General features: G+C 40.5%; 1 protein-coding gene across 7 annotated transcripts in view; it reads left to right on the plus strand.

Moving 5' to 3' along the window:
* Positions 1–19,088, plus strand: part of zbtb47b (zinc finger and BTB domain containing 47b) — a 199,225-nt gene that overhangs the window by 172,995 nt on the left and 7,142 nt on the right. For all 7 annotated transcript variants that reach the window (XM_048613163.1, XM_048613181.1, XM_048613153.1 and 4 more), the window contains 3 exons: positions 5,991–6,138; positions 13,313–13,428; positions 16,640–16,784. In XM_048613163.1, the coding sequence (XP_048469120.1) occupies positions 5,991–6,138; positions 13,313–13,428; positions 16,640–16,784 (409 nt within the window). The remainder of the gene's footprint in view (positions 1–5,990; positions 6,139–13,312; positions 13,429–16,639; positions 16,785–19,088) is intronic.

A 19,088-nucleotide genomic window follows, 5' to 3' on the forward strand; every position in this document is an offset into this window, starting at 1 on the left:
AAAGTATGAGGCTTTTTCCCGGAGTGGAAAGTATGAGGCTTTTTCCCCCAGAGGGGAGGGGTTGATCACTAGGGGACACAGTTTCAAGGTGTGAGGGGTGGAGTAGGAAGTTTAAAAGAGATGTGCGAGGCAGGTTTTTCACACAAAGGGTGGTGAACGCCTGGAACATGTTGTCAGAGGAGGTGGTGGAAGCAGACACAATAGCAGCATTCAAGAAGCACTTGGATGAATACATGAATAGGAAGGGACTAGAGAGATACGAATTCTGTAAGTGAAAACAACTTTAGCATGGAAGGTCAAGATGTGTTGGCACAGGCTTGGAGGGCTGAAGGTCCTGTGCTGTATTGTTCTTTGCTCTTGTCCGTAGTCCTTAGGGTTACAGCATTTCAAGTACGTATCCGAGTGCTTTTGTAAATGTGGTTGATTTAAATGATTGCACGAGCTGGAAGTTAGGTTAAAAATGAAAATTGCTGGAATGGTGCAGTAGAACTGCGTACCTTCATGCAATAAACAGGGTGACATGGAATGGGATCTGACACATCATGTTTCTTTCCTCCTTTCTTACATACTTCTTCAGCATTAAATGATTTTAGTTTGGTTTCTTAATAGTCTTGATATTGCAGATTAATTGCTGCATACATTGCCTTCCTAAACACAACCAAGTGACCTCTGATACATCAGTGTTATTTGTAGAGCCATGGTGTGGCTACAGTGATCCTGTTTTCAGTCGTATGTTAATTTTTAGTAAAAACACCCTACGTGTGATGCAGACAAATACACTTCACATCTCTGCTTAGTTAACAAAGATCTACTACCATTCAGTGCAAAACATTTAAATCTTTCTCTTTAAACAAAGTTGAGAATTCCAATGTGTTTGCTGTCAGATACATCACTTCATGCAACGTCTAGATTTTTGTCCAGGAGTTGCAAGCTATACTTTGACTTAATGTAGTTACTGAGATTGTGGACTTGCACAACAGTGTGTTAGACCCACCCTGTGAGCCGTCCAGAATGTGATCAGGTGTTGCACATCCTTCGAAATGACGTGTAGCTGCTTTATATTCATTGGCATTTATCCTGTCCTGTAGCACTTATTTTCATTGAGCACACCGCAATAACAGTTCATCTTCCACACAGTAGGACTGTTTTGCTGCATTAGTAGTATCCCTACCTTTTGAGCCAGGAGGCCCAGGTTCAAGTCCTACTTATTCCTGAGGTTTGTAATGACATCTTTGAACAGGTTGATTAGAAAATAGTTTTTTAATGTATGTTTCTCTGGTACTGAAGTCTGACATTTTTGCCCATCCTGTAAGCCATTTTGGCAGATAATCAAATGCAGTAACTGGGAATTAAAGTAAACAGTGATTAATGGGAAATATATGCTGATCCAGCCAGTGAAACTCAGTAGCCTGAATTAATGAAAAAAGCACACTCGTGCTGTCTCCCTGTTGCCTTGGTATTTTACCAACAAATATATGAAAAGGTTAAAGTACACAAGCGTATCGTATGACAAACAACTGTGTCCAGTATAAATTCTTATTAATCACAAAGGTAAATAGCCACATTACTAGTGGCTAGCCAATTTGACAGCACTGTCATATGTACATACTGTGTTACAATCCAATCAAAACAAAATCTTTGCCTCTAATAAAAGCATTGGGACCCTTCTATCTTAAAGACATTGATTTATTTGAGATGCAACTCTAAGGTGCTGGCTGCCCTTCACCATCCTGACCCTTGCTAGGTGGTTGAAATTTAAAAATAGGCAAGTCTTAGTACAACTGCAGAGGGCTTGGTGAGGCTGCACCTGGAGTACTGTTTACAGTTTTGCTGGAAAGGATGTACTGTCATTGAAGGCAATTCAAAAGACATTCATTAGGCTGATTCCTGGGGTGGTGGACTGTCAAGAATGGCTAATTGGTTAGGTCTTTATTCATGAGAGTTTAGAAGAATGAAATGTTTCCACTAATGGGGGAGTTTCAACCTAGGGGATATATTTAAAGAATAAGGAGGTACTTGTTTAAAACTGAGTTGCAGTTCTTCAAGTTGTGAAAGCTAGATCATTGCGAGCATTTAAAGAGAAAATAGATTGATACTTCAAAAATCCCTGAGCTGTGGCATTGGGCAGTTCAGCCATGATCTTCTAGAATGGCAGGGTCGACTTGAGGAGCTAAACAGCCCACTCCTGCTCCAATTTCTTACATTCTTATGTCACTCTCACTTTACCTCTGCAATTCAGCTCTTTTGTCCATAACTGAACCAAGGCTGCAGTGAGATCAGTAGCTGACTGATGCTGGCAGAACCCAATTTGACCATCGGCGAGCAGGTTATAGGAGCCGGCTCAAGGGGCTGTTTCTAATCAACTTTTTTTCGATTAGACAGAGAAAGAAAATGTCTCTGGGTTTTGATTACTTGTAAAGTGATGATGGAACATAGAACAGGACAGCACAGTACAGGCCCTTCGGCTCACGATGTTGTGCCGAACTTGTGATGATGTTGATGAGTAGGTGCGATTTTGTTTGTCATGTTTTGAAATCTTTTAAAGCTTCCATGTTTAAATAGTTTGGTTTGTTTTATTTAATTTTTACTTTTTTTAACTTCTGTTTTATTGTTAAAACCAAATCTGCAGTCTTTTTGTGCTTACCTTTCAGTGGAAAAACTGCAAAGTTAATTTTTTAAAAATGATATTTCAAGCCAGATTTCATCCTCCGATCTGATTTTGTCCAATATTAACATCAGCTGGGATAATAACATTTGGATTTCTGTTGGACTGTTCTTCAACTCCACATCCCTTCCTCCAAATACCAGAACGCACCATACTCACTGCATGCAAGACACTGTTTATGTAATGGGTTTGTGGAAAATGTATCTCTTCCTGAAAGAACTAGCACCATTTAAGCTTCCTCTTCAGTAAACTTTGCATAGTATCTCTATAATATGTCATCTTTGAAGAATTTTCAGAGATTACAACCTCTGATTAAAAACTGCATTGTTGATAGCTCCTTCAGTTATCAGGTCACCTTGCTAAACATTTTCTTGTTTTGTAGTTCACCATTTAAAACTAAGTAAAGAACTTGCTTTTCAGATTCTGTCCCAATTTTGTTTTTAACTTGGAATACATATTCTAGACTTTACGCCATTCATTTAGCCAAGTCAAAGATGTAAGATTTGCCAAGACTTACTTTCTTCAAGTGTGCCTTCCACCAAAATATCAAGAAACAACACTGATGAGATCAGAGCATTTAAATGGAGTATGCCAGTGTAGCAAATGTACATAAAAAGATCCATAAAACTGTTTCCGATCATTAATTCCCCTTGAATGTAGTCAGAGAAGAATGAAAACAATTCCTAATATAGGTACCTGTGTATATTTAAAGCCACTGTAGGATTGACCCATAGTTCCCTGATTCTGAAAATTTGAATGAATCAAGTCCCTGCACACTCGAGCATCAGCAATAACTTAGAATGTTCCAAACTCCGTGTGAATGTGCAAGTTGTCATCATTTGCATTTGTATTGAATTGCATTCACATGTACAATGAATTTCAGGGTCTGGTTGCAAACTGTTACTTGATAATTGGCACTGTTGCAGCTGAGGTAGCACTGACTATCAGTGTGAAACACTTGCTGGCCAGCGTATTCATCAACAGATTCTAAACAAGGGCTTGTACCTAACATGCGTTGTCTGACATAAAATGTCACTTCTTTTTTATATTGATAAAACCTTTAGTTCTCTCAGGGCATTTGCATATACATGTTAATCAATTCAAACCTTCTAAATGATTAAAGATTTAATGACATCTTAGGTTTCTTTAACACATCTTCATTAGTTGTGTGACCCTTTGATCTTTTACTTATAAATTCTACGTCTGATGCCATCTCTGTCACTAACACCTGAAGAAGGAGTGAGGCTCTGATAGCTTGTGTTTTCAAATAAACATGTTGGACTATAACCTGGTGTTGTGTGATTTCTGACGTTGTCCACCCCAGTCCAACATCGGCACCTCCACATCAACATAAAAGCACACAGTGCTGAAGGTGCAGCTTCGCTGGAGATTTGTGTTTTCCAGTTGTGTGCATGCCAGGCTGTGCATACCATGCTTGCTGTGTAAGCCTACAGTTTTCTCCTTGTGTGTGAATTAATAATGGGTACTGTATCAAGACTAGTGTTGAAATAGAAGTTCAGCAAAAATCTTCTTGAATGTAAGCTGAAAGGGTTGTACGGTCTACTACTGTTATTTCTTCTATGTATTTCAGATTTTTCAGTAACAGAATTTATACATAAACAGTGAACTTGTTTGGTTCTGAAGGGTCTTTGGACCCAAAACATTAACTCTGATTTCTCTCCACAGATGCTGCCAGACCAGCTGAGGTTCTCCACCAATTTATTTTTTTCTCTGATTTCCAGCATTCACAGTTCTTTCGGATTTTTAATTGTTCTAGTGGTTTGTTGCTAATAATGCTATATCTTGTTGACACTAGTGTACTGCTTTCAATTATAGGGAGACCCTCCCCTGGCAATGAAAGCTGTTGGTTTGCTGATACCTGACTACCTCTTAACTGTGTCACCTTTCACAAAAGCTGCAAAGTTGTGATTTTTTTAAAAACTATTTTCTTGTTACTCGAATGCGAGTGGGTCTCTGTCATCAGATTACTCGTAGAGGTCATCCACAATTAAATCAACATTTTTCATTGATCTTCAGGTTACAGAAAATTATGTAGCTTGTACGTTGGGTATAAGTAGTTGAGATCGAGGAGGTTCTGTAACCTGCCAGTGTTTGGAACAATGTGGTTCTTACCTCACCACAGACATTGCTAGCTGTTTTACAGGTGGGAGGAATTGGAGAGGGAAGGCTGGGTGGGCATCAATTAAGTAATCCACAGTCCAGCTCAAGAGGAAATTGGGATGAATTGGCCTTTGCAATCCTTGATGTTGCAAAGTGCTGATGGCATTTATATTCGAAAGAGTTTAAAATAGTACTATTCCTCTTAACTCATGGGCAAGGACTCGGAGACACAGGTCATTTTGGGATGAGAGATGCAGCAAGGTTGTAAGAAAAACCTTTATGCAAAAGTTGATAATGACTTGCAACTTGCTGCCAGTGAGAATGGTGGAAGCAAAACCAATGACTAATTTCAAAAGGAAATTGGATGCGCTCTTGAAAGAGGCAAATGTAGAGTTAAAGCAGGGAACTGGGGCTGACTGACATGCTTCTATGCAATAATACTCTCGAGTGTAAGCACTTCAAGCATAGATGATGGGGAGAATGCTTCCTCTGACTAGATGGTCTAAACCTAGAAGTCATAGTCTCAGGTTAAGGGGTTGGCCTTTGAGGAGAAATATCTTCACTCAGTGTGGTGAATTTTTGGAATTCTGTTCATTGAGTGGAATGTTAAACACAGACGTACGAATAACTTACCCAAGGGACCTTAGAGCCTATACCTGCTCTTGTTTCTGAAATTTTGAGCATGAAGTACTACAACCATAGTTTTTCTTACTCGGTCACCATAAAAATGTTGCCTTGCCAAACGGCAGAATATAGACCTCCACCATCACACTATCACACTTGCAGTTCTGTGAAATTGAACTACTTCACAAATTGTCTGCACAGAGACCAACCCTTTCTCGTCTGTTGTCACAGTAGGTGTTTTGGACAGGAGAGATGTATAGAAGCTATGGAAAAGAGACCGGACCTGACCGAAATATGCGTAGACTAGAAATGTATTAATCTTGAACACGCTTGCAAATTAAATTTGTGGGACTTCAAATTCTAACCTTTCTACTGCTAATTTTCCATTTTCTTCAGATGTATATTCTGTGTAAAAACAAACCACACAGACTTTAACTTGGTTTCTTCATCAGTTGTGCTTGAGTATCTATCAGGGACTACTCTACACAGGCCACCTCTCTAGATTTTCCATCTCCTGTCAACGCTGAAAGAGTTAAGCTGACATCTTACTAAAAAAGAGACATTGTGTTCTGTATTTCAGTGTGTCACCTGCGGGAAGGGGTTTAAGAAGCTCTGGTCACTTCATGAACATAATAAAATAGTTCACGGTTATGCAGAGAAAAAGTTCTCGTGTGAAATCTGTGAGAAGAAATTTTACACAATGGCCCACGTCAGAAAGCACATGGTCGGTAAGTGCATTAAATGGTTGAAAACTTTACAAGTTCCAGCAGTGTTTAGTGGAGTTTCCAATATGTCTTTAAGAATTCTTTTTCAAGGCACTGTGTTAGTAGACCTGTAAGGTTGGCAATGTTTATAGTTCTGGTTATGATTAAAATCTTGGTTAGTAATCTTAAGGAATTTTAGAATTAAAAACTAATTGCAGGTTGAAACAATTGATTTTGCATTCTGTCCTTCACATTGTGTGTTTTGGCACCTGGCTCTTGAGAGTTGACATTAAAGTTCCTGCATTAAATTTCACCTGCGTCCAGTCCATATCTTATACCGACCATCTGCATACTCTAAAAATCTAGCAGCATCCTCAAAGGACTTTCAAGTTTTTGTCAACTGAAAATTTTTAAGTTGTGCCCTGTACACCCAAGTCTGTATCATTAGAATACATAAAGAAAAGCTGTAGTCATGTGAATATCCAAAATAGGAGTAGAAGTAGACCATTCGGCCCATCTAGCCTCCTCACTGTTCGCTAAGACTGTGGCTGATCTGTTTGTGTTTCAAATTCCACACTCCCTTCCACCACTTTGATTTCTTTGTCCTAGTACCAATCCAGGAAGGATCCTGCTAAACTCCTTCCTCCAGTCTTCTTAACAAAAAAATGCTGTTTACCACTCTCCAGAGTCCACGTCTTGGCATCCTTATCTAACAGCAGTGTCGTTGTACCTGCAGTGCATGGAATGCAGCATGGCTCGTCAGCACCTTCTCAAGGTCTATTAGAAATGGGTAGTAATGCTGGCCTTGTAAGCAACACTCAAATACCATGAAAATTAATGTAATAATGAAAGCACTTGTGTCATCCCACCAAACTGAGCATGACCTCTTCGATATGTAATTGTTTTATTGTAGGTGGGGATGGTAGAGCAGATGAGTGGGCTGTTATGTCTGATCTCAGCATGCTAAGTGCTGAAACAATGCATGATTTTCCCTCCTGCACTAACATCCCTCCATTTGATTTATATAAAAATGAGTTTTTTTTAATAAAGCCTGCCAGAACAAAAGTGACATAGTGTCCATAGCCAGAACAACAACTGCAGTGGCTTCTCTATCTAGGCAGTGGTTAGATGATTACCCAAGACAGGATGAGTCCCCACTGGGTACACTGAGCAAGAAAGGAGGATGGAACAGTGTTGGTTGCTGCCATTTAGGGAGTGTTAAGACAGTCCACAGTGGGTGGTTGTGAGCTTGTCCAAGAGAAATCCGGGTACCTTTTGAATGGAGCAACAGTGCTTCCTTTAATCCCACAAAAATTGTAACTGCTCTCAAAGACAGCAAACAGTTGAACTGTAGCCTTCAATTATGTACGTGATTAATGGAGGAAGGGAACTTGGACGAAACAAATCCGGAAAGTGTAAAAATCAAAAAGGTGTAAGTGTAGAATAAGTTTAGAGTTTGATGTAGACACCTGCAGCATGATGATGACATTGTTTGCCGTGTACCAACAGCATATCTGATTCCAAAGGTTGCTGATCACTTGACATTATCTGGCAGGGTAGTTAAGTTGTGTTTTATTAGAGTGTGTTTTCTAATGCTTCATTTGTTTGTTGGACATTACTCAATTGTCAAAGTTAGTTTATTAGCAATTTTGTCAATAGGCCAATGAGCTATAAATATGCATGTCTTAGATTTACTTAGTCCAGGAAGATTTAGTGGTATTTGGAAGGGGAGGTGATGGTGTAGTGATATTATTGCTGGAATGTTGACCCAGAGACCTAGATAATGTTCTGGGGACCCAGATTTCAATCGGCCAAGGCAAATGGTGGAATTTGAATTTAATAAAGAATCTGGAATTAGGTGTCTAATGATTGTCGATTGTCAGAAAAAAAAAATCTGGTACACTAATGTCCTTTAGGGAAGAAAATCTGTCATCTTTACCTAGTCTGGCCTATAGGTGACTCCAGACCCACAGTGATGTGGTTGACTCTTAACTGCCCTCTGGGCAATTAGGGAGGGACAGAGGTGCCCACATCTCATGATTAAATAAAAAAAAAATGGACTTATGGCAGGCGAAATTTAATGCAGGAAATTTATGTCCGACATCAAAAGGCAAAATGTAAAGGACAGAAATGCTAAATCAGTTCTTTCAACTTGCAATTATTTTTTAATTTTAACATTTATCCAGCTGTAAATGGTGATGGACATTAAACAACTATCATGAGGAGAGAATGGCCTCATGGTATTATCGCTATTATCTCTGGCTTTTATTCCAGACACAGGTTCTGGGGACCTATGTTCAAATCTTGCCATGACAGAAGGTAGAATCTGAATTGAATAAAAATCTGGAACTATAATGTTGATCGTGAAACCAATGTTGACTGTTAGAAAAACCCATCTGGTTCACTCATGTCCATTAAGGAAGGAAACTGCTGTCCTTACCTGGTCTGGTCTACATGTGACTCCAGGCCCGCAGCAATGCGGTTGACTCTTAACTTCCCTAGGCAACTAGGGAGGGACAATAAATGCTGGCCTGGGAGGCAGAAAACTATCGGCTAGTTGGATCCGCAACTCTCGTGGATGAGGTGTTAAAATCAATTACTAATGAGATTTTTGCTGCACGCCTTGAAAACTTTAAGGTTATCTAGAAGAGTCCGCTCAGGCTCATCAAATATAAATCAATTTATAGGAGTTCTTTGAATGAGTAACACACACTGTGGATCCTGTAGATATACCTGTACTTAGATTTCGAAAGCACACTTGATAAGAAGCCACATCAAAGGTCATTGTGGAAAATAAAAGCTTATGTGGCGTGGGGATGATAGCACAGGAATTTGAATTGAATAAAAATCTGGAACTATATTGTTTGCCTGGAAAACCCCAGCTGATTCACTCATGTCCGTTAGGGAACGAAACTGCTGTCCTTACCTTGTCTGGCCTACATATGACTCCAGACTCTTAGCAATGTGGTTGACTCATAACTGAGCAATTAGGGATAATAAGTGCTGGCTTAGCCAGTGATGCCCACATCCATGAATGAATAAAAAAAAAATTAGCATGGATAGATAATTGACATAAATGGGACTTTGGCAGGATGTGAAAAGTGAAATCTTGCAGAGAGGTCTGTCCTGCATCCTTACGTTTTTTACAATTTACCACAATGACTTAGATGAAGGCAGCGACGGGATGGTAGCTAAATTTGCAGACTACATCAAGATGGGTAGGAAGATGTGTTAAGAAGACAAAAAGAAGTTACAGATGGATGAAGTTTGTTTGATTGAGCAGGCAAAAATCTGGCATTTTGAGTACAACACAGGAAAATGTGAAGTTGTTCACTTTGGCAGGAAGAATGAAAACAGAGTATTACGCTGCAGAATGACTGCAGGATTCCAAGATGCGGAAGGATTTAGATGTTCAGGTGCATGAGTCACAAAAAGTGAATACGCATGTACAAAACATACTAAAGGCTAATTTCTAAAAAAAAAAATCACTCATGGGATGTGAGCTTTACCTATCCCTAGTTTTCCCCGAGAAGCTGGTGAGTTGCCTCCTTGAACCGCTGCAGTCCTTTTGGTGTAGATAGACCACAGTGTCATTAGAGAGAGAACTCCAGGAGATTGACCCAGTTCTTTTGGGAAGCTATCTTTTATGTTCAATTCCTCTTGTAAGAATATTATGTTTCAGTTGTATAGGGCATTTGGGGAGACCAAGTCTCAAACACTGTACAATTTTGGTTTCTATCTTTGAGGAAGGATATAAATCAGGGAAGGTTTACTAGATTAATACCAGGAGAAAGTGGGTTGTCTTATGAGGATAGGTTGAACAGGCTGGGCTTGTATACACTGGAGTTTAGAAGAGTTAAAGATGAGGACACCGTGGTGATGTCACTGGACTAGTAATCCAGAACCCCAGACTAATGTTCTGAGGATATGGGTTCCAATCCCACCATGGCAGATGGTTAAAATTTGAATTCAGAAAGAGTCTAGAATAAAAACTAGCATAGTGACGATCATGTCAATGGTGATTTTAACAAAAATACCATCTGGTCCTTTAAAGAAGGAAATCTGACATTGGTGATTCTAGGCCCACAGCAATGTGGTAGACTTTTAGCTGCAGTCTGGAAAATTAAGGATGGACAATAAATATTGGTCTGGCTAGCAACATCTACATCCAATGAACGAATGTAAAAAAGCCTGAAATGCCTGCAAGGTCCAGATGCTGGAAAGTAGGATTAAAGTGCGTGGCTTGCTTATTCCACTGACACAGACATGAAGGACTGAATAGCCTCGATCTGGAGTATTGTGTACAGCTTTGGTCCCCTGATCTGAGAAGGGCATTCTGGCTATGGAACGAGTGCAATAATAAAGGTTTACCCAACTGATTCCGGGATGGCAGGACTAACTTAGGAATAGAGACTGGATCGATTAAAACTGTATTCACTGGAGTTTAGAAGAATGAGGATGACTGTCATAGCAATCTATAAAGTTCTCACAGGACCGGACAGGTTAAACGCAGGAAGGACTTTTCCTGGTGACTGGGAAATCCAGAGTCAGAGTCATAGTCATAGTCTAGTGATATGGGACTGGCCATTTAGGATGAAAATCATGATACATGTCTTCACCCAGAAAGTAGTGAGCCTGTGGCATTCTTCTATCACAGAGGTTAAGGCCAAAATACGGAATATTTTTTCCAGGAGAGGGAGATATATATATATTTCTTTAGGGCTAAAGGGATCAAAGGGTATGGGGTGAAAGCAGGAGCAGGGTATTGAGTTGGATGGTCAGCCATGATCATATTGAATGGCAGAGCAAGCTTGAAAGACTGAATGGCCTACTGCTATTCCTATTTATTTCATTTCTGTGAGTAAAGTGTATGAGTACAGGAGTAGGCCATTCAGTCCATCAAGTCTGTTCTGTCATTTGATGGCTGATATATTTCTCAACCCCGTTCTCCTGTCTTCTCCCTGTAACCCTTGATCCCCTTACCAGTGAAGAAGTTATCTATTTCTGTCTTAAATGCACTCCATGACTTGGTCCCCACAGCCCTCTGTGGCAATGAGCTCCATAGAGTTACTATCCTCTGGCTGAAAAAAATTCTCCCGAATGAATGATTCATTTATTGTCATGTGTGTTTAACAGTGAATAATACAGTAAAGTACAGTGAAAAGTTTCAACAGTTGCCACAATCTGGCACCATTTTGAATAACTTAAGAATAAAAAGGATAAAAGATATAACTGAAAGAGAGTCCCGAGCCAGCTCATCAATGACGCCTGCGCCGCCGCCTGTGCCAGACCCAGCAACGGTATTGTTTAACTGCAGCATAACATCTGCATTCTTATACTTTAGTCCTCTCGATATAAAGGCCAGCATTTTATTAGCTAGCTTGATTAGTTTCTGCATCTGTTCATGGCATTTTAAAGACCTATGCACCTGAACCCCCAAGTCTCTTTGGACATCCACTGTATTTAACTTCATATCATCTTGAAAGTACCTTAATCTATCATTTATTGGGCCAAAGTTGATAGCCTCACACTTACCTCCTTTGAACTCTATCTTCCACAGCTTAACCCGTTCACCTAATATATCAATATCCCTTTGCAATTTTACGTTATCATCTAGACTGTCTACAATACCACCTAACTTTGTGTCATCAGCAAATTTGGATATACGACTTTCTATGCCATTATCAAAGTGGTTAAAAATAACGTGAATTACATGAGGCACTAACACAGATCTTTGTGGGACACCATTGATCACATCCTCCCAATGTGACTGATCCTACCCATTATTCTTATCTGTTGCCTGCCACTCAACCAATTTCTATGTAAGTACCTGACTGGACTTGACAAGGTGGACAGAGCAAGTGTGTTCCATCCAGTTGGTGAATCCAGAACCAGGGTGAATGGTTTTAAAATTACGGTTTGCCCTTTGAATCATAGAATTTCTACAGTGTGGAAACAGGTCATTCAACTCAACAAGTCCACACCGACTCTCCAAAGAGCATCCCACCCAGACTCTCACCCCCTACCCTATCCCTGTAACCCTGCATTTCCCACGGCTAATCCACCTGACTTGCACATCCATGAACGCTACGGACAATTTAGCATGGCCAATCCACCTAACCTGCGCATCTTTGAACTGTAGGAGGAAACTCCATGCAGACAGTTGCCCGAGGCTGGAATCGAACCTGGGTCCTTGGTGCTGTGAGGCAGCAGTGCTAACCACTGAGCCACAGTGCCACCTGAGGAGAACATTTTTCTCTGAGGGTGGTGTGACTTTGAAGTTCTTTGCCTTGGAAGGCCAGATCATTCAATACTTTTGGATAGATTCTTGTTAGGAAGAGAAATTGAGTGTTATCAGGGACAAGGTAGATGGGAATGTGAATTTGAAACATTAAACAGATCAACTGTGCCTCATTGAATTGCTGGAGCAGGCCTGTCTACTTTGGCTCCTATTTTATATGTTCAGCACCATTCACGGCACCTCGGATACTGAAGCAGTCTGCAGCAGAGACTGAACAACATCCAAGCTTTGAGCTAAGAGGTGGCAAGAAACGTTTGCACTATACAATTGCCAGGCAATGCCATCTCCAAGAAGAGTAAAATCTCTAACATTGACCAGAAACTGAACTGGACTGACCACATTAATACTGTGGCTATAAGAGCAGGTTACAGGTTTGGATTTCTGAAGCAAGTAATTACCTCCTGACTACCCAACCAGTATACACCATCTACTTATCATAAGTTGAAAGTATGATGGAATGCTGTCCACTGCAGGTTCCTATCCAAGCCACATACCACCATGACCTGGAACTAAATTGTCATTTCTTTACTGTGGTTGGGTAAAAATGCAGGAGTTCCTTTCCTAACATCAATGTGAGTGACCCGACACTCCCAACACTGCGGTGGTTCAAGAAGGCAGCTCACCACCACCACCTCCAGTGCAATTAGAGATGGGCAGTAAGTTTGGACCTAGCCTGTGATACCTATGTGAATCATGATTTTTAAAAAGTGAGAGGGGTGGCTACTCAAATTTCTGTTATCACCATGTTACTATGACCTTCTCAGATTGGATACTCCAATCATTGATTCTCAAGAAGACTATTGAAGAGAAATGGCAGAAAGAAATGCAGAATCAATGTTTAAATTCATTAATGTAATGTGTATTTTAAAATGCAGTAACTAGGTTTGTTTGTTTCAGCTCACACAAAAGATATGCCATTTACCTGCGAGACTTGTGGGAAGTCATTTAAACGCAGTATGTCACTGAAAGTCCACTCCCTGCAGCATTCGGGAGAAAAACCTTTCAAATGTGAGGTGAGTGCCATATGATGTTTGTAACTACCCTCTTCCCACCACCATCCCCTAACTTCCCATTTAACCAGGAAAGAATCAATAATCGAAACAGAGTAAAAATATAACTTCCGTCTCCTACTTTTCTGTGAGAAGCTCAGTTTCCTTGTTTGTTTCAGAATCGGCCGTAACCAATCCCAGGTGCACTTATTATGTGGTCAAATAAGATACAAAACCCATTTCTCTCCGACCACCTCCCACCCATTCCCTCCGCACCCCCCACTCCCCCAGCATTCATAACCTTATTCACAGAATCACAGAACTAGTACAGTACAGAAGGAGGCCATTTGTCCTATCATGTCTACATTGTCTGCCGAAATGAACATCATGACTTAGTGCATATCCTTGTACATTGTTTCTATTTTAATAACTGTCCAACACCACCTTAAATTCCAGTGTTATACTTTGGGAAATTTAGATGGAAATACTACTGTATACGTCAAGGTGTTTGAATGGCTTTTGGCGCCAGAGGCACATTATGGCCTGAAGGTTACAGTATGGTGCTTCTTGTCAGTCTGGTCTTTGGGAACAACATCATGAAGTAGTTGAGGCAGAGATAGCAACAGTGAAGGTTGGGCTCATCTGTTGGCCTGTAGGTGAACTGGCCAGCTTTGCTCTCACTGACCCAATTTGTTGTAACCACTAAAGGCCTTGATCAGCTTGACTTCTTTGCGTATTGTTATGCCAGCACTGTGACATCTCCCTGATAGCTACTTCAGTCAATATGGTACTGGTGTGCCATGGATTGGATTGGGAAAATGCGGACTGTAGAGATGCTTTTTATACCCTGTTTTGGCAACAGTTTAAGATTAAGTCAGCCTGTTCTCAACCTTTGTGTCACATTTGATCTTCATTTGAGTTTCCCGCTTTATTTGTGAGGAAAAATTATTCACACTTAGTGTTGAAAATAAGAGCACACAGCTTTAAGGTAATTAGCAAAAGAAACAATGGAGACATGAAGGGAAACTTTTTCACACAGCAAGTGGTTAGGATTGTAATGCACTGCCTGTGTGTGGCAGAGGCCTGTTCAGTGGAGGCATTCAAGAAGGAATTAGACTGAAATCTGAAAAGGAAGAACGTGCAGAGTTTACACAGCAAAGATGGTAGAACGTCACTCGGTGAAGTGTTTATTCAGAGAGCCAGCTTAGACACAGTAGGCCAAATGGCCACCCTGTGTAATGAAACAGTTGGGTTATTCTGTAAATGAATATTTCTCTGACTGCATTAAGCAGCTTGTGGATGAGGCAAGTAAGATTAGTGAAAGTTGGTGCCTTGCAAGGTGCCCTGTTTACATAGCAACAGGAGATGGCCATTTTGCCTTGTTTGCCATTTAGTTGCATTTATTTAGATGCCAAAACCTTGAAGCTATAGCTTTGATTGAAGGGGATGGAGTGCTGGTTTCATGGCGGTATCCATAACTAGAAGGCACAGTTTTTGAGTAAAGTGTCTGCTATTTATGGCTGACATGAGGAGGAATTTCTTGATCTTTGGACTTCTCTGAACTGTGGAGGCTGGGCTGTTGAACATATTCAAGGCTGAGACAGACAGATCTTTGGACTGTAGGGAGTCATGGATTAGGGTAAACAGGCAGGAAAGTGGAGTTGAGATCAAGATTTTATTGAATGTTCAAGCAGACACAAGACGTCATATGCCTACTGCTATCCCCTTTTTAATGTGAATAAGTTCCAGAGGTATCTGAGACAGGAAACTGTATCAAAATATCCACTTGGAAAGTTGTCTCTATTCTTAAAATGCTGTTAAATGGGTCATTGTATGCATCTGCTAGATGTATGCATCTGCTAGATATTTTTTGGCAATCGACTAATTTTTGTTGAAACAAAGTTTTTTAAATTGGGGGCTGAAATTTTGACATAGCAGACTCTGAGGCAGCAATAGTCACATTTACAAGCCTTTTGTCCCCAGAGGGTTGCAATAACTTTCCAAACCTCGCAATGGGGTCACTTGGGGGGAGGGAAAAAGCTTACGAAGCTGAGTTTAAAACAACTTGTCCGTGTCCAAGCTACCTATATATTTTTAATATTTTTGATGTGCATTCTTCATCCTTCTTCTGAGTCACGGTCCTCTTATACCTAAAAACCACAGGGTCTCAAGCCTCCAGGCTGCTGAAACACCTCTTGCTGCCCTGCTTCCTCACTATAGGTACCAGCCAATGTTAAGTACCTGTCCACAGCGGTGCAGCTGACATTTGAGCTCAATGACCTTCCCACCACTTCCCTCGTGGCCTCACTCCCTGATATGCTGAGAGTTCCCACATTTCAGGGTGGCTCACAAGACTGAGTTCATCTTTCTGTGCATGCTGTGATCAGGTAGTTCCTTTCCAATTAACAGAAATTGGTAGAGCAAAGAGCAATGAAGGTTAGGTGTGAAGTATCAGCTTGGGGGTTCCAGTAGCAAGGTTATTCTAAACAAAAACAGAAAATGCCGGAAAAGCTCAGCAGGCCTGGCAGCATCTGTGGAGAGAAATCGGAGTTAACATTTCAGGCCCAGTGACCCTTCCTCGGGTGAGCAAGAGTATCTTGTTGTCATACATGGGGTCAGGTCCCACCTGCTCCCAAGGTGTGTAATAACAGCTCTAAATTCAAAATATGTATTCTGTTGTCATATCTTCTTGACAAAGAAATGCTGAAAGCAACTTACTATAACAGAGGTCCATCTTGGATCTCTTGCTGTGATGTAATTTGGCAAATTCTATTTGATTTTTACAAGGTTAAGGCTTGGCAGAAGGATCCAGGGTGGAGCAGAGGAAAGAGAGACTAGCAGGAAAATCAAAGCAGTAATGTCTGCATGAGGGTGCTAATGGCGCTTTTGTACTCTGGCATCATGTCTACTGACAAGCTTATGCCCAGTGGGTGCTTTTGGTTTTGCAGTTGTATAAAGACAAACACTTAAGCTTTGGAGTTTCACCCCTACCCATGTTTCCCTTTGATAGTACCATCTCTGAAGGGACAATTGGTAGCAAGGGAAGCGGAGGAGTAAAGAGTTTAAAATCAAGCGTCCAATTACTTCCTCCTGGTACCTGTTGGAAATTATTGAAAGTAGTTAAGATTTATGAAAATCCTGGAATGGAAGTCAAGGTAAACGTTGATGTATTTGTGCTTACTTGAAGGAGCTGCACTAACCCTTACCTTTTTACACTTGTGTCTTCGATCATTAGAACTGCAATGAAAGATTCCAGTACAAGTATCAGTTGCGCTCTCATATGAGCATCCACATCGGACACAAGCAGTTCATGTGCCAATGGTGCGGCAAGGATTTTAACATGAAGCAGTATTTCGATGAACATATGAAGACGCACACTGGTACGACTTTTCAACTTTGTTAACTAAACAGCCGTTGTGATCAGAACTCAAAACGCAAAGGACAATTTAACCTTTCTGTCCTCTAAGGACAGTTGTGATGTATCTGATCCAGAATTGTTTGGAGGATGGGGGACAAGGAATGGTAATTATTTCAAATGCATTGTTCTTCTGTTTCATTCTGAAAGAACATATAACTTTTCGTCACTTACTTTGATTTGCTTCTCCAACACATTCCTGTTTTTGTGTTCCATTCGTTATTCCTGTTTCTCCAATCTTCCTCCAGAATTGCTAACATTTCTACAGTTGACTACTTTCTGTTTGGTATCTTCTATCTAAACAGCACATGTTGACATCCTATTTGTACCTACTTTTTGAGGTGCTCATATCTGTTTGTAAGCATACTCTTGTACCACATCCATCCGTAAAAATGTTCGAGGATGTTCCTGGCTGGAGATATGGAGCAGAAGGAGGTTATGAATTTTTCTGAATCATCATCATCATAAAGTCCCTACAGTGTGGAAGCAGGCCCATAGAGTCCACACCAACCCTCCAAAGAGCTGCCCACCCAAACCCTCCCCCCCCAAATCTACCTAACCTGCACATCCCTGGACACTATGGGCAACTTAGCATGGCCAATCCACCTAAACTGCACATCTTTGGACTGTGGGAGTTTTATGGAGCAGACCAAGCCTCCTCAAAATATTTTAAGAAGGGAGATTAAACCCTAACTTTTTCTTAATTTTAAAGGTAGATGTGAAGTGCATGTTCCAGATGTGATGTGATTGGTCAGACTGCTCGATGTTAAGCAAAACACAATTTATTTAAACACTATTGTTAAAATACAAGCGAAAGAGGAATTTAGAATAACAATTAATTGAAAACTTAACCTAATAATAGATACAGTACCTATTACTAATTAATTGTTCCAATATAGTAACATTCCATAAACACACCCCTTGGCAAAAAGGTAAATTCAGATACAGATTCTTACATGCAGTTCCACAATCCAGGAGGAAACAACATTGAGAGATTTCAGAGAAAGTAGGAGCTAGGAATCATTTTCTGAAGCTCAACCTTTCTGGGACCCAAACAGCTTCTGACTGCCACAACTGAAAAAAACTAGAAAGCCTGATCTGTGAGAACTGGCCACTCCCCTTCCATCGTTACAACTGTTTTTAAAAATAACCTAAACGTCTCTTAAATTTAGCTATCTCCAGTAGCCACTTTTCCACCTCTGCCTTTGCAACCTCGCTTCAAAAAAAGCCCAGGACAAAATAACCTCCTTAAAGTGACAGCATCATCACAGGAGGAAACTGGAACACCCAAAGGAAACCCACGCAGACATGGGGATAATGTGAATGCTCCACACAGTCGCCCGTGACCTGAACTGAACCCGGGTCCCTGGCGCTGTGAGGTAGCAATGCTAACCACTGGGCCACCATGCTGCCATATTTTCTTGATTTTGAAGGAATCTATGGAGTTCTGAGGTTGTGAGAAATGCACCCTCCTTTTTTGCTTTCTTTCTCATAACTTCCTGCCAGCTTGCTGCTATTTCACTGCTGCTCCTAGTTTGATATCATCAACAAAACTTAGAACCCAATTCTTCTAAATCTAGATCTGTTTTTATATATGTACATGTGGGTGTATGTATATACGTCGAGTATGTGTGCGAATGTTTAAATATACGACAGAAATAAAGTTTTAAAATGGTGCAAAGGGAGATCCATTAGTCAGTGCCAGTCTGAGAACTAATAGTTTATTGCTACTTTTCTCCCTTCATTATTGCAACAGTTTCTGTTCAAGCAAGACATAAGCTTAAGTCCTGATACATCAGGCAGTTGACCAATTCTGCCGATCGTTAGCTGACAGCCATTTGGTCTCTAGTGGGCAAGCCACAAAATCATTAGTATTTGATCATGCGTTCAGATCTTTGCTGAAAAATCTATACTGTTATTGAGATTGGCTGTAACTTTGCCTTTCCAAAGTGAAAATGAAAGGGAAAACTGCTCACTAGCTGATTGACCTTGGTGAGAATATCTGTCCTTGGCTCTTATAAGTGCTATAGGACCTTTTCAGATGATAATTCAAAACCGTGATGATGTGAGCTATTCTGAGTGCGTAAAACCCATGCCCAGGGATCTTGGTTGTACGCCTCAGGCTAATACATTTAAAAGTCTTGTGTCTGAACTGGGAATTCTGTTTTTAAAAAAAAAAAAATTATACTGCCAGTCTTTCTCCCCATGTAACATGGTTCACGTACCTGCCTTTTGATGTGGAAATGCAATACCATGAAGAAAGAATATC

Source organism: Rhincodon typus, chromosome 2, assembly GCF_021869965.1.
Source record: "Rhincodon typus isolate 14 chromosome 2, sRhiTyp1.1, whole genome shotgun sequence".
NCBI classification, from domain to species: domain Eukaryota; kingdom Metazoa; phylum Chordata; class Chondrichthyes; order Orectolobiformes; family Rhincodontidae; genus Rhincodon; species Rhincodon typus.